Source organism: Salmo salar, chromosome 10 (assembly GCF_965601325.2).
Source record: "Salmo salar chromosome 10, fSalSal1, whole genome shotgun sequence".
NCBI classification, from domain to species: Eukaryota; Metazoa; Chordata; class Actinopteri; order Salmoniformes; family Salmonidae; genus Salmo; species Salmo salar.
The window spans coordinates 6,291,139-6,305,511 of NC_138300.1; the positions used below are offsets into that span (position 1 = coordinate 6,291,139).

At 40.3% G+C, this 14,373-nt stretch overlaps 1 protein-coding gene and 1 pseudogene across 1 annotated transcript; both read left to right on the plus strand.

The window, feature by feature from the left end:
* The first annotated feature begins 1,212 nt into the window (after window positions 1-1,212).
* uox (urate oxidase) lies at window positions 1,213-13,828 on the plus strand. The gene is made up of 8 exons (XM_014215638.3): window positions 1,213-1,370; window positions 3,611-3,823; window positions 4,252-4,368; window positions 4,714-4,792; window positions 8,008-8,194; window positions 9,917-10,040; window positions 10,903-10,986; window positions 11,273-13,828. The coding sequence occupies exons 1-8, from the start codon at window positions 1,350-1,352 to the stop codon at window positions 11,345-11,347; spliced, it is 900 nt and encodes a 299-aa protein (XP_014071113.1). The 5' UTR covers window positions 1,213-1,349; the 3' UTR covers window positions 11,348-13,828.
* LOC106613440 (DNA-directed RNA polymerase III subunit RPC7-like pseudogene) lies at window positions 4,800-8,001 on the plus strand (annotated as a pseudogene).
* Window positions 13,829-14,373: the final 545 nt, after the last annotated feature.

The window sequence follows — 14,373 nt, forward strand, 5'->3', positions numbered from 1 at the left end:
TGTTTCTGAGTGGCCGAGTTACAGGTTTGACTTCAATCTGCTTGGAAATCTATGACAAGACCTGAAAATGGTTGTCTAGCAATGATCAACAACTAATGTGACAGAGCTTGAAGAATTAAGAAGCTCTTAAACCTTGTTCACACTCAAGGCCTTAATGCTCAAATCAGTTTTGTTTTTCAAATCTGTTTTGGACTACTGACTGTCCAAACAGCAAGTTACAAGTTACAAAATCTGATTTGTGTGTGTTCAGACAACAGTCATTTGCTGACATGGCTATGTAATTGCGGGTGTGTGCACAGTGGTGTAGGCTGATTGGGGGTGGTGCTCGAGCTTCCTATCACTCAGAAGTTATGTAGCAAGCTAAGGTGACATGGACATTTCCCAGTTGCTTTGAATGTTCAAAATCATAGTATAAGAACACTTTTAAAGCCTCAAAGGATATGATGATTTAACATTCAAAATGAGCTAGTTAGCTACCACATGTTCTTGTCAAATTGTCAACAGAGTAGCTAGCGAGAAACAAGATATAACAAATAACAGTCTAAAAACCACTTCTGTGCAAATAAATCAGATTTGATCGTTCAGACACAAGTCACAAGGCCAGGAATCAGGAATAGGGAATATTTGTACCCAGGAATATTTGTACCCAACTTCAAACCACCTACGAAGGTGGTTTGAAATGTGGCTTGAAATATCTGATTCCATATGCTTTTGGGGTGCTCAGACTGCAGTGAAAAATAAAATATTCTAATCAGATATGCCCAAAAAATGTGTCATTTCAAACAAGACTTACGCAGAAAGACTCACAGCTGTATCACTGACTCAGGGGGTTGAATACTTATGTCATCAAGATACATTAGTGTTTTATTTGTAATTATATATTTTTTTACAAATGTTAGAATTTTTACACTACATGGACAGAATATTTTGTGTAGATCGTTGACAAAAAAATTACTATTAAATACATTTTAATCCTACTTTGTAACACAACAAAATGTGGAAAAAGTCAAGGGGTGTGAGTACATTCTGAAGGCACTATATCTGATGTAAGCATGTATTGTTCCTGATTGAAACATTCCTTTTCTAGTAAAAACAAATTGACATAATTCTCAACATAATCTTGAGAACTATCAGAATTCTGATCCACAGGTTATCAAAGAAATAAATATACAGGTTGATAATTGAAAGATATGACAACATTTGTCAACTGACAGTTACTTGCGTAACTGCTAAAATGACAACAGGTAAGACCACCCTCTTTACAAAATCCTAGATCATAGCCAAATTCCACTCTTGCTGCAGACAAGGACACTACAGTACATCAGGAGACTGGAGGAGGCACAGACACCATGGCAACTACCTCAACTCAGGTACAGAACTTTTTATTTTTTAGGTTTGTATGTCTTGAGTCTAGTTTGCAATTCATGTTGTCTTGTTAACATTGGCCCATTAGATTTATTCTACTAAGTATTTGTTGTGTGGGGTCAATGACCATTGAGCCAAACCGCTTTCTCTGTCTGACAATAGGGTGGTTACTTTCAACATAAAAAACTATTTGTTAATCCCCAACTTAAATCCATTAAACTTTTACCAAGCCTTAAATAATTGTCATAATTCATGGAATTTGTATTAAAGGTGCATTCCATAACATTTTCATGTGCAAATAGCTCTTACTGTCTATGATTGCTTTCTACTGTCTATACAAGCAACCCTGTCCCTGGAGTGGCGCAGGTACTGCAGGATTTTGTTCCAACTGGGCACCACACCTGACCAACTGAGTTATTTGATCAGTTCAGTGATTGCCTAAATTCAACACACCCGGTCTTCCAGGTAGTTAAATCAAGAGCATGAAGTGCCTGCGGCACTCCAGGACCAGCGTTGCCTACTCCTGGTCTATATGGTTTCTTTAGTCTATAATATACTATTTAGTAGTGTTGGGTTCTGAGAATATGAAATATAATTACTCATGTCACTGAGGGAGAGAGGGTAAAGTATAATATTTACATTATGTCAGGATATGTTATTGTTAGCCATCAGGGATCCTCTGGGTGTTGAAGAGACACAGTCTGGTACCAATCACCATGACAGCCTTGAGTTGGGGAGGAGTGAGCACTTTGGGGTAGAGGTCAGGTCAGATGAAGTGAGGAAGAACAGATATCACTAAGGATCTGTCTAGCAACAGAGATGCATTGGCTGTTCAGATGTGTAGGAGGAGACAGCATAGGAGAAAGGATTAAATATCAGTGCTTGTGTGAATATGTCTTTGTCTAATGCAGCTGTGTTGAACCTCTGGGAAGAATAAACTTGGTTTAGGCTTTCATAGTGTCTGTCGAGTTTTTACTTTGAGAATTAGAACCTAACAGTAATGGAATAACATTTATTGAGTGTCCGGCCCAATATAACGGAATACAGTATAACATGTTGATATGCCACAAATATCAGATCAATCAATGTTCCCTCTAAGCTGCACAGCTCCCCTTGGACTGCCACACAGAAGAAATATCAACCAGCACAAAGAAGCAAGAGCTTGAACTTCACTCAACTTTCTAGAGTTCTCCCCTTTCACTCTACTGTGGGAAGGATGCTCGAATCAATGCAATATTAGCCACTTTCAATGTAACAAACCAAAACAAAATGACCTATGCACGACTTAGTATGCAAAACAAACTATGCAAGACATTTTCTTGTAGCTGTGCGCATTGGAGTACAATTTTATTGCAATGACAGGCCTGACTCAGGCCCATACTCTACACAGACCAGCATGCCATAACCAATCAGAGCTGCAGTAGTCATTGCCATATATGGATCTGTGCCATTCACTTTGAATTGGACTGTGTTTATTGCACTTTGTAGCCACTTGTGCACATTTGTTCATATTCTTTGCTAGTTACTGAGTTATTAGCCCAGTTATAGCTAATTTCTAGTCAACAATGGGGAAGTGGTTTCTTCCTACAGTATCACAACATGTGTGCATTTCTAGCCATCTTTGAAAAGCAAATCAGGTAAAGAGCTTTTTATATGTCTTAAAGTGTTGTATTTTCAGACGGTCTTGAATAAGCTAAGTAGCCAATAAGCAGGGGGTAGCATAATTTGGCTGTTTCTCTCTAATAATGGTTAGGTAATAAAAATGATTTTTATTTCGTAGAGTGGTTTCTTGTATCAAACAACACAACATTTTCAGTCACCTTGTCTGTAGGACAAGTGGATAGACAGGTTAATGTCAAGCCCTGCATGTTTTTTTGAAAAGTCTTTGATGGAAGGCCACTTTGGTGGGTCTACATTATGATCAAATAGTCACAGCAGCCTACTTGGCTGTGACCTAAAGCGAGTACAGCCTCAGTGTTCACAGTAAATGCGCGTCGGAAGTTGCACAGATTTTTATCAAGTTTCCGCTCAGCAGACCTGAAATTTTCTCAGTGCCAAAAATGTTTTGAGGGAACATTGGTTACAATGTCTACTGAATATGAACTATCAACTTCATTTTTGTTTTAAAAGCATCTTTGAGATTCTTCTTGTAATGAAAAGCGGTATATCAATTAAATGTATAATTATCATTATCACTGTCACAGCACTTTGTGCAACCAACCCCAATGTTCTGACATTTCTGTAGAATGTGGAGTTTGTGCGGACCGGCTATGGCAAGAATCTGGTCAAGGTGCTGTATATCAGACGAGAGGGAACTCACCACTACATCACTGAGCTGACGGCTAATGTGGAGCTCACCCTCAAATCCCGCAAGGACTACTTGACCGGTGACAACTCGGACATCATCCCTACTGACACTGTCAAGAACACTGTCCATGCACTGGCTAAGCTGAAGGGAGTACGTGGTTGTGCACTCACACCAGATACATAGAAAGAGTTTAAAGGTTTGGGAAGACAGCTATGATCATCTGAAAAGTAGATGGCAGAATGCTGAATGAATGAAAGCACTGCAAATGGAATGGATAGCCAAAATGTCTTAGTGATATAGTTCACTTCAATATCAGTTTGTTAGACACTCCTAAAGGTGGTCTAATATCAAGGTGAGTGCATTTCTCTAACCTGGAACCAGCCTGATTGCAGCGCTAATCTTTCTAAGAGGTTCCACCATGCTAGCATTTCTCATACTCTGTTGTGTAAATTCAACAAAAATGCATCAGTCTCACTTGAAATGGAAAGATAGGCAAAATTTAATTTCATATATTTATGTCTTTCCAACTGACTTTAATACAGGAAACCTCAGTGATAGTAAGTTTGTGTTTTGTTTAGGTTTTGACCATAGAGCAGTTCGCCATGGACATCAGCAAACATTTCCTGACAGCTTTCAAACATGTGACCAGAGTAAACGTGAAGATTGAGGAGGCACCATGGAGGAGACTGGAGAAGGTACAGTAGAATAAGGCTGGATTCAAAACACAAAACACAAAGCCTTTCTTTGACGACTTGCCCTCATACATCTTAAGGGTCTAGATAGGTGAAGAAATAGGGTGCAATCAACATTTAGTCTATTGGGGTGTGAAATAGGTTGCGATATCACCATACCGCCAACACTTCAGTCCCTTCAGCTCTGCAGGGACACTTTTCGAGGGGAGAAGGAAGTTGTTTGGAATGACGTCTATGATATAGATACACTTTTGGATGTGAGCCCCGTGTATACTCTGTAAAAGTATGCATGGATTAAGTGACATTTAATAGTGATGCGTTTAAATGAGGCTCGTCTTTCTTGCACAGAATGGTGTCGAGCATGTACATGCATTCATCTACAGCCCTGAATCCTGCCGCTTCTGTGAAGTCGAACAGAATCTTAATGGTGAGCAAAACACACACAAAGTTGATTTGTCACAGACATACTCAAGATTGAATGAAAATGTCACAGTACCTTAATTTCTTATTTCAAGCATATAGAACTAGTGAGCTAATAACATTCCTTTACATACTAGAACACAGCTTTGTGAAAGATATCTTACCATCAGAATCTACCTTTAGCACATGAACAAATTATTATAAAATCTCTATGAAGCTAAAATGTATGAAGGTTTACTTTGAATGATGAGTGGTGAACCTAAAAGCAACGTCATATTCATTAGGCACCAAACTGAAGAAAATTCTCTGAAACTGAGTAAAACAGGGAGGTACAACCTTTACTCCAATTAAGCTAGCTAGCATGAATGCCAGCCACTACTAGCTAGGTAGCTGGCTGTACAACAACCACAATGCTGCTCTGGAGAGGTCAATGGATGGCAGTTCAAATATCACAGCTAGCTAGCTAGATATTTTGCTTGCTAAAAAATGCTGTGTAATCATGTGTGAAATTAACTCTCAAGAACCCAAGCCCATACAGCAGTCAGTAGGGCAAGGGTGAAATGCTATAGCTACTGTAACTAGCTTTCCTATTCTGTATGGACTTCCATGTGGTCATTGAGTGCTAGCTACCTGACTAGTTACTAGTTGTCTGTAAACAAAGCTACAGACTCATCGCCATGGCTGGAAGAGGCAGGGGTCAACCTGACCATCAACCTGGAGAACTTGGGCATAGGAAGGGGAGACAGAATGCCCCCCACCACCTTTAAGCCCTCACCCCTCTTCCTTCCCATGCCAGTCCAGCCTGTGCCCCTGCAGACAGGAGAGGAGGTGGAGTACATGCTGGCTCTGAAACAGGAGCTGAGGGCCGCCAACAAGACCCTGCCTTTCTACATCAGACGGGCTGCTCCCAAAAGAGATGTCGATCGCTACTCTGATAAGCGCCAGAGCCGAGAGCCCAAGGACAGTGCCATCTAGTGGAGCTCAGACTGGAGCAGATTGCCTAAAGAGCTTTGCATTAAAGTGAAGAAAGCCTCTGGCTAAAAGACATCCACCCCAAGTTAAACGGCCAAAGAAACCTCTTGTGGGAAAAGAGCAGATTCTCACCAAGCTGGAGACTCTCGAAAAGAAAGAAGAGGCGGCGAACTCTGAGGAAGAGGAAGACGGGGAGAAAAAGAAGACAAACGAGGAAGACGAACAGGCAGAGGAAGACTTTGAAGAGGATACTGACTACATCATGTCTTACTTTGACAACAGAGAGGAGTTTGGAGGGGACAGCGATGACAACACGGACGAAGCTACTTACTGAGAGACCGTAAGAGTGCTGATAACACTAAATAGACTAGAAGAGGAGGCCTTATTTAATCCTCCCTGTGGACGCAGTTACAGTATTTTAATTACTTGTGGAGTCATTGGCCATGATGACAAAGACATTGAAGGGTTGCTGCTATTCAGCCTTGACAGCTATAGTCTAAAACATGGAAAGAATGGTGGAACCAGTTGCTAAATGAAGATGTCTAGAGCGAATACACAGGTTTGTTGTATGTGGTGGTTTAAAGTGCCAAAGATACTAATTAGTCATGCTGACTGTTCCCCTTTCTTCAGCTATGTTGAGGTAGTAACGGGAGCTGATTTATTTACAGGCCATTGTTGCCTTTTATAACTTCAATAATAGATTTTATGGTTTTAATGAACAAATAATCCGCAATTGCAGTGATCTGGGTTTTTTAGAGTAAAGGCATGTTTTAGAGAAAGGTATTTTAGCTTTTACAGTTCCTTGGTGTAACCACATTTTTTTTAAAGTGTATACGACAAAGGTTTTAATTACAGTTTTCAATGTCTTAGCAAATTGAAAAATGACCTTTGTTCATTTTAAATATTTTATTTCTGTAATGTGACATTTCTGTTATGCGATTTGAAAATGTGAAAGTGTTGAATTTGATTCTCTAAATACATTTTAAAGAACCCTAGCAAATAGTTGTGTTTTGTATCAACCAGCAGATGGCATATTACTCCAAGGCAAATCAAGGGGTGGTTTATGTTCACTTTGTGTAGTTCGTAGGTTATGCAGAAAACAAAAGAAGTTATTCACCATTGCCAAGTAAAGGGCAATTTATAGTGGTGAGCACCCAGAATGTTTTTTTTCTTCCTCTAATTCTACCCTTGAAATAGTGTGATCCTCCATTTCATTCAACAGGGTTTAACATGCTGCCGTCCACGGCGAAAAGAAAACCCTTGAAATCCAAACCTAATCTAGGGGCAGAAAGTATCCATTGCATAACTAGCATTAAAAAAAGGCATTGTTTATTTTTTTACTCCCAAGTATTCTGCTCTCTTACCATTGGATTTTGATAAATTCTCATCCAAACAACCTTAATAACACTTAAATGGGGCGGCAGGTAGCCTCAAGGTTAAAGCGTTGGGCCAGGAACTGAAAGGTCGTTACAATCCCAAAGCTGACAAGTTGAAAAATCTGTCGCTGTGCCCTTGTGCAAGGCACTTGCCACTAATTGCTCTAGGGACACTAGACAATGGTGACCCTGGTTGTGGCCCCACTTCCTGCGGGTGTCTCAGTTTTTTTTCTTTCTATTACATACTTGTGCGTAACAGGACAAATATAGGCCCTCCCCTCAAATAATAATAATTATTACTATAAAAAACACAGTGCACAGTCTGCTTACTACTCATTTAATCAGAATTCATAGATCGGCAGGTAAGGGTGCTCTCGAGCGGCTAGATGTTCTTTACCATTCTGCCATCAGATTTGCCACCAATGCTTCTTATAGGTCACGTCACTGCACTCTACTCCTCTGTAAACTGGCCATCTCTGTATACCCGTCGCAAGACCCACTGGTTGACGCTTATTTATAAAACCCTCTTAGGCCTCACGCCCCCTATCTGAGATATCAACTGCAGCCCTCATCCTCCACATACAACACCCGTTCTGCCAGTCACATTCTGTTAAAGCTCCCCAAAGCACACACATCCCTGGGTCGCTCCTCATTTCAGTTCGCTGCAGCTAGCAACTGGAACGAGCTGCAACATACACTCAAACTGGACAGTTTTATCTCAATCTTTTCATTCAAAGACTCAATCCTGGAAAATAAAATAAAAATTAGAAACAGGGATTTTCATTTTACATTGCAAAATGCTTTAAAACATGTTTTTGTTGTTTGCCCTAATGAACACAACCCTGGTCTTTACCTCTGTGACCTTCCCCCACAGAGAGCCCTATTCTTCACAGTGGCGTGAAAAACATGAAGGTGCTGAAGACCACTCAGTCTGGCTTCGAGTGCTTCTTCCGAGACCGCTTCACCACTCTACAGGAGGTCAAGGACAGGTGTTTCTGTACCTCTGTCTACGCCAGGTGGCGCTACAACAAGGTCCAGAATGTCGACTTTGACAGCGCATGGTAATTCTAATGACCTGTGTAAAAGAACAGTTCAGTTCATTAATACTGTACATAGTGCCCCATAATACTCTTGACCAAACACCGGTGATATGTAAAACGGATATCATTTACACGTTGGAAACAAAGCTGTCGATTAACCTTTTACTGTGGGCTAAATCACACAGAGGGATTCTTGGTACTCTTAAACAAATCTACTTTGAAACAAAAGTAAGCTGTAAGGTGGCGCCGACAGACATGGCATCTCTGCTTCTATCTCCTAAGCAACTTTGCAGTATTTACATTTTTTGTACATTATTAGCTCAGAAAGTTTTTTTGTGTTATTACATACAGCCGGAAATAACTTTTGGATATCAGAGCGGCGGTAACTCACCAGCATTGCGACCAGGAATACAACTTTCCCGAATTGGATCCTTTGTTTGTACCCCCCAGGGCAATTGAACTTACCCCAGAGGCTGCTCCAAGACACCACCGGAGGAGAAGAAGTATTTGGAGTGGACTTCTAGTCCAATTCAGGAGGCGTGCACACCATCCACCACTTCCGAGTATATTACTCGCTAATGGCCAGTCTCTGGACAATAAAGTAGACAAGCTCAGGGTGAGGATCTCCTTCCAGAAAGACATCAGGGACTGTAACATACTCTGTTTCACGGAATCATAGCACTCTCGGGAAATACTGTCCCCGTCAATACAGCCAGCTGGGTTCTCAGTTCATTGTGCAGACAGGAATAAAGAACTCTCTGGGAAGAAGAAAGGTGGTGGTGTATGTTTCATGATTAACTATTCATGGCGTGATTGTGATAACATACAGAAACTCAATTTATTTTGTTCACCCAACCTAGAATACCTCACAATCAAATGCTGACCGTATTACCTCCCAAGAGAATTCTCTTCGGTTTTAGTCATAGCCGTGTTTATTCCTCCTCAAGCCGATACCTCTACGGCCCTCAAGGAACTACATGGGATTTTATGCAAACTGGAAACCACATATCCTGATTTACTGTAGTTGGGGATTTTAACAAGAAAATGTGTTAATTTCTTCGCCCGCTTTGAGGATAACACAGTGCCACCTACCTGGCCCGCTCCCAAGGACTGTGGGCTCTCATTCTCCGTGGCCGACGTGAGTAAGACATTTAAGCGTGTTAACCCTCGCAAGGCTGCCGGCCCAGATGGCATCCCTAGCCACGTTTTCAGAGCATGCGCAGACTAGCATGCTGGAGTTTTTAACGGACATATTCAATCTCTCCCTTTCCCAGTCTGCTGTCCGCACTTGCTCCAAGATGTCCACCATTGTTCCTGTACTCTCTAGACCCACTTCAATTTGCTTACCGCCCCAATAGTTCCACAGACGATGCAATCACCATCGCACTGCACACTGCCCTATCCCATTTGGACAAGTGGAATACCTACGTCAGAATGCTGTTCATTGACTATAGCTCAGCCTTCAACACCATAGTACCCTCCAAGCTCATCATTGAGCTCGGGGCCCTGGGTTTAAACCCTGCCCTGTGCAACTGGGTCCTGGACTTTCTGACGGGCAGACCCCAGGTGGTGAAGGTAGAAAACAGCACCTCCACTTCACTGATCCTCAACACCGTGGGCCCCACAAGGGTGCGGGCTCCCTGTTCACCCATGACTGAGTGGTCATGCACGCCTCCAACTTGTGAAATAATGAACAAACTGATAAGCTAGGGGAAATATTCAATATTCTACTCTTTTTTGCAGGAACTCTGTCAAGGAAACAATAATTGAGAAGTTTGCTGGCCCATACGATCGTGGAGAGTACTCTCCCTCTGTGCAGAAAACCCTCTACGACACACAGGTCATAGTCCTGGATAGGGTGCCTGAGGTAGGTTCACGCAGAACAAACAAGAAGTCACTTTATGTCCAACATGATGGACATTCCACTCCAAAATGAAAGTTTGTCTGATGTTTTCAAACCTTTAAAGTAGTAGTGTTCTGTTGAGATAAATCCATGTCCTAGGTCATCTGTTTCATAGATCATAGCAATGTAAACGATATGCCACAATCAAAAATGAAATGGAAAATATAAGCACTGTGTAATTTGTAGATATGTGGGGCTTATCTTTTCCGTTTATTTAGGCATATAGCTAGATCTACACAACTGATGTCGAAGGATCTGTCATCTTGACATTAGGCTACTTTTGAGGTCTGAAAACACTGTCAATTTTGTATTTGGGCTTGTAAAGTCCCTTTAATCTGACTCTGACTGAAGCTAGAGTGGCAAACTGCATGCTGATAAAGCCTATCTGCCCTCTTCCTCTAGTTTAGGGACAGTATATAGCCTAACTCTCACACACTCACACACTCACATGCACACATGCATACACACTTTTAAACAAAACAAATAGTGTTTGTTTTTTTCGTGATTACTGATCAATTCATTTATACATGTATAATTATTAGGTTTTGTTATTTGGCTTCCAACCATACCTGCACAAGTATTTAAAAAATAATAATATTGGTATTGTCTATCACTTGTTTTTCCTTGGTGCAAATAAATAAAACTATTCATAAAGAATCTCAGAGTAGGAGTGCTGATGTGGGATCAGATTCTCCCCCTGTCCATGCTATATCAATCATTATGATCAAAAAGGGGAAACCAAGATCAGCACTCCTACTCAGAGATGCTTTAAGAATACGGGCCCTTGTTTCAAAACACTAAGTGTTACTGTGTATGTCTGTTTCAGGTTGAAGAGATTGAGATAGTCATGCCTAACCAACATTATTTCACCATCGATATGACGAAAATGGGTCTCACCAACAACAATGAAGTGAGTTGCAACCGGAGAGATACTTAGATGGCCTGTTGCTTCGAGTCGATGCTTCTCCTTGACCTACCTTTAAGGAAGAGATTGAAAGAAACTGATTTGTTATGCGTTCTTCCTCTATTTCAATTTTTTTTACACTAAATTGCATATGGGAAAACTTTTTAAAAAGTGTGATGTTACAACTATTACTACAACAGTTGGCAGCATTTCTATGACTTAACAACTTCATCACCACTGGTTGCTCACTGTGGGTTGAATATCTAGTTAACGCAGTGCCTTTTCCTTCAAGGTTCTTCTGCCATTGGACAATCCTTCAGGGAACATCATGGGCACAGTACGCAGGAAGCCGCAAGCAAAGCTATGAAAAGGAACACAAAGCTACCCGAAAACACTTTAATCACAGTGATAACAAAACAATAATTAATGTCCCACCAAACACAACATACTGATCAATCTACAGGGTTGTGTTCATTAGGCACAAAACGGAAAGAAAAACAAACTGAAACAGGGAGGTCTAACCTGTCCACTTTTTTCTCTGTTGCAAATGTATTTCCATTGCGTGCCCTAATGAACACTACCCAGGCACATGTTAAGTAAAGTAAAACATGTACAAAGCTGTATCCTTGCCAACAATATTACTTCCCTGAAATTACAAACACACAAGTTTGTGCATGTTCTCCAATTAAGAATTTCAAGTGTAGAAAGTGATTCAACCCACATCGTAAATCTTATCCTAAAGACGAGTCAAGGTGAAACTTTTGGTTTACCCCAATTGCAATTGATCAAATAATTGTGTGTGCAATTACATATAATTCATATTTTATAAGACAACAAATATAAATATACAGATGAAGTAAGAAGTTTACATACACCTTAGCGAAATACATTTCAACTCAGTTTTTCACAATTCCTGACATTTATTCCTCGTAAAAATTCCCTGTTTTAGGTCAGTTAGGATAACCACTTTATTTTAAGAATGTGAAATGTCAGAATAATAGTAGAGAGAATTATTTATTTCAGCTTTTATTTCTTTCATCACATTCCCAGTGGGTCAGAAGTTTACATACACTCAATTAGTATTTGGTGGCATTGCCTTTAAATTGTTTAACTTAGGTCAAATTTTTCGGGTAGCCTTCCACAAGCTTCCCACAACAAGTTGGGTGAATTTTGGCCCATTCCTCCTGACAGAGCTGGTGTAACTGAGTCAGGTTTGTAGGCCTCCTTGCTCACACACTCTTTTTCAAATTTTCTATGGGATTGAGGTCAGGGCTTTATGATGGCCACTCCAATACCTTGACTTTGTTGTCCTTAAGCCATTTTACCACAACTTTGGAAGTATGCTTGGGGTCATTGTTTATTTGGAAGACCCATTTGCGACCAAGCTTTAACTTTCTGACTGATTCCTTGAGATGTTGCTTCAATATATCCACATCATTTTCCTCCCTCATGATTCCATCTATTTTGTGAAGAGCACCAGTCCGTCCTGCAGCAAAGCACCCCCACAACATGATGCTGCCACCCCCGTACTTCCCGGTTGGGATGGTATTCTTCGGCTTGCAAGCCTCCCCCTTTTTCCTCCAAACATAACAATGGCCATTATGGCCAAACAGTTATATTTTTGTTTAATCAGACCAGAGGACATTTCTCCAAAAAGTACAATCTTTGTCCCCATGTGCAGTTGCAAACCGTAGTCTGGCTTTTTTATGGTGGTTTTGGAGCAGTGCCATCTTCCTTGCTGAGCTGCCTTTCAGGTTATGTAGGTATAGGACTTGTTTTATTGTGGATATAGATACTTTTGTACCTGTTTCCTCCAGCATCTTCACATGGTCCTTTGCTGTTGTTCTAGGATTGATGTGCACTTTTCGCACCAAAGTACATTCATCTCTAGGAGACAGAACGTGACTCCTTCGTGGGCGGTATGACGGCTGCGTGGTCCCATGGTGTTTATACTTTTGTTTGTACAGATGAACGTGGTACCTTCAGGCGTTTGAAAATTGCTCCCAATGATGAACCAGACTTGTGGAGGTATACACATTCTTTTCTGAGGTCTTGGCTGATTTCTTTTAATTTTCCCATGATGTCAAGCAAAGAGGCACTAAGTTTGAAGATAGTCCTTGAAATACATCCACAGGTACACCTCCAATTGACTCAAATTATGTCAATTAGCCTATCAGAAGCTTCTAAACCCATGACATCATTTTCTGGAATTTTCCAAGCTGTTTAAAGGCACAGTCAACTTAGTGTATGTAAACTTCTGACCAACTGGAATTGTGATATAGTGAGTTTTAAGTGAGGTAATCTGTCTGTAAACAATTGTTGGAAAAATTACTTGAGTCATAAACAAAGTAGATGTCCTAACCGACTTGCCAAAACTATAGTTTGTTAACAAGAAATGTATGGAGTGGCAGAAAAACGAGTTTTAATGACTCCAACCTAAGTGTATGTTAACTTCCAAATTCAACTGTATAACAAATGTATATCATTTCTGCTCTGTATGTAATTGTATCTCTTTAAACGGTTTGGATTGTTGTAACACAGGGCACCATTGAAACACAGGGCATCATTGACCTTGTTCTCTGTATACATTTTCTGTATCAATAAAGGTACAAAGAAAAAGGAGTGCACAATCATGGCAACACACTCTTTGAAATAAACATGTTTGATAAATAGAATAAATCTATGTAGAAAATAAAGACCTGCAATAATTAGCAGGTGCATAGCATTTACCTCTCTCTAACAATACCGCTACAACATATTTCAATTGGAGTTAAAATGGCAAAATCAAAGTAATGTAACTAACTACTACAGAAAAAATACAGCTGTTAAATAAACAAATCAACTACCACATTTTTATTGAGTAAAATTAATGCTTTAGCAGGTCTAATCAATCTGCAAATACATTCAGGTCTGAACTGTGAGTTGAAAAGAAAGATCTGACTGTATAGGCTAACAAATAAACTGGATTACGTTAACTCCCAACATGCTATGAAAACAACGATTGTGGATGCAATCACTGTTTTAAGACATTTTAAAAAAGCATCTACTAATCTAATAAAGCTAGGCGATGAACAGACAACTATCACAACGTTGACTCTAGTCTATTGCAGGCAATGCCTTTGCAGCTCTGCCCACACTTTAAGCAAAGAATCCAAAGGCAGAAAAAGGAAAATAATAGGTGGGAACCTTTTGGGAACAGGATTCATTACTACACTGAACAAAAATATAAACGCAACATGCAACATTTTCAACAATTTACTGAGTTACAGTTCATATAAGGAAATCAGTCAATTGAAATAAATTAATTAGGTCCTAATCTATGGATTTCATATGACTGGGCAGGGAGGACATAGGCCCACCCACTTGGGAGCCAGGCCCAGCTCATCAGAATTC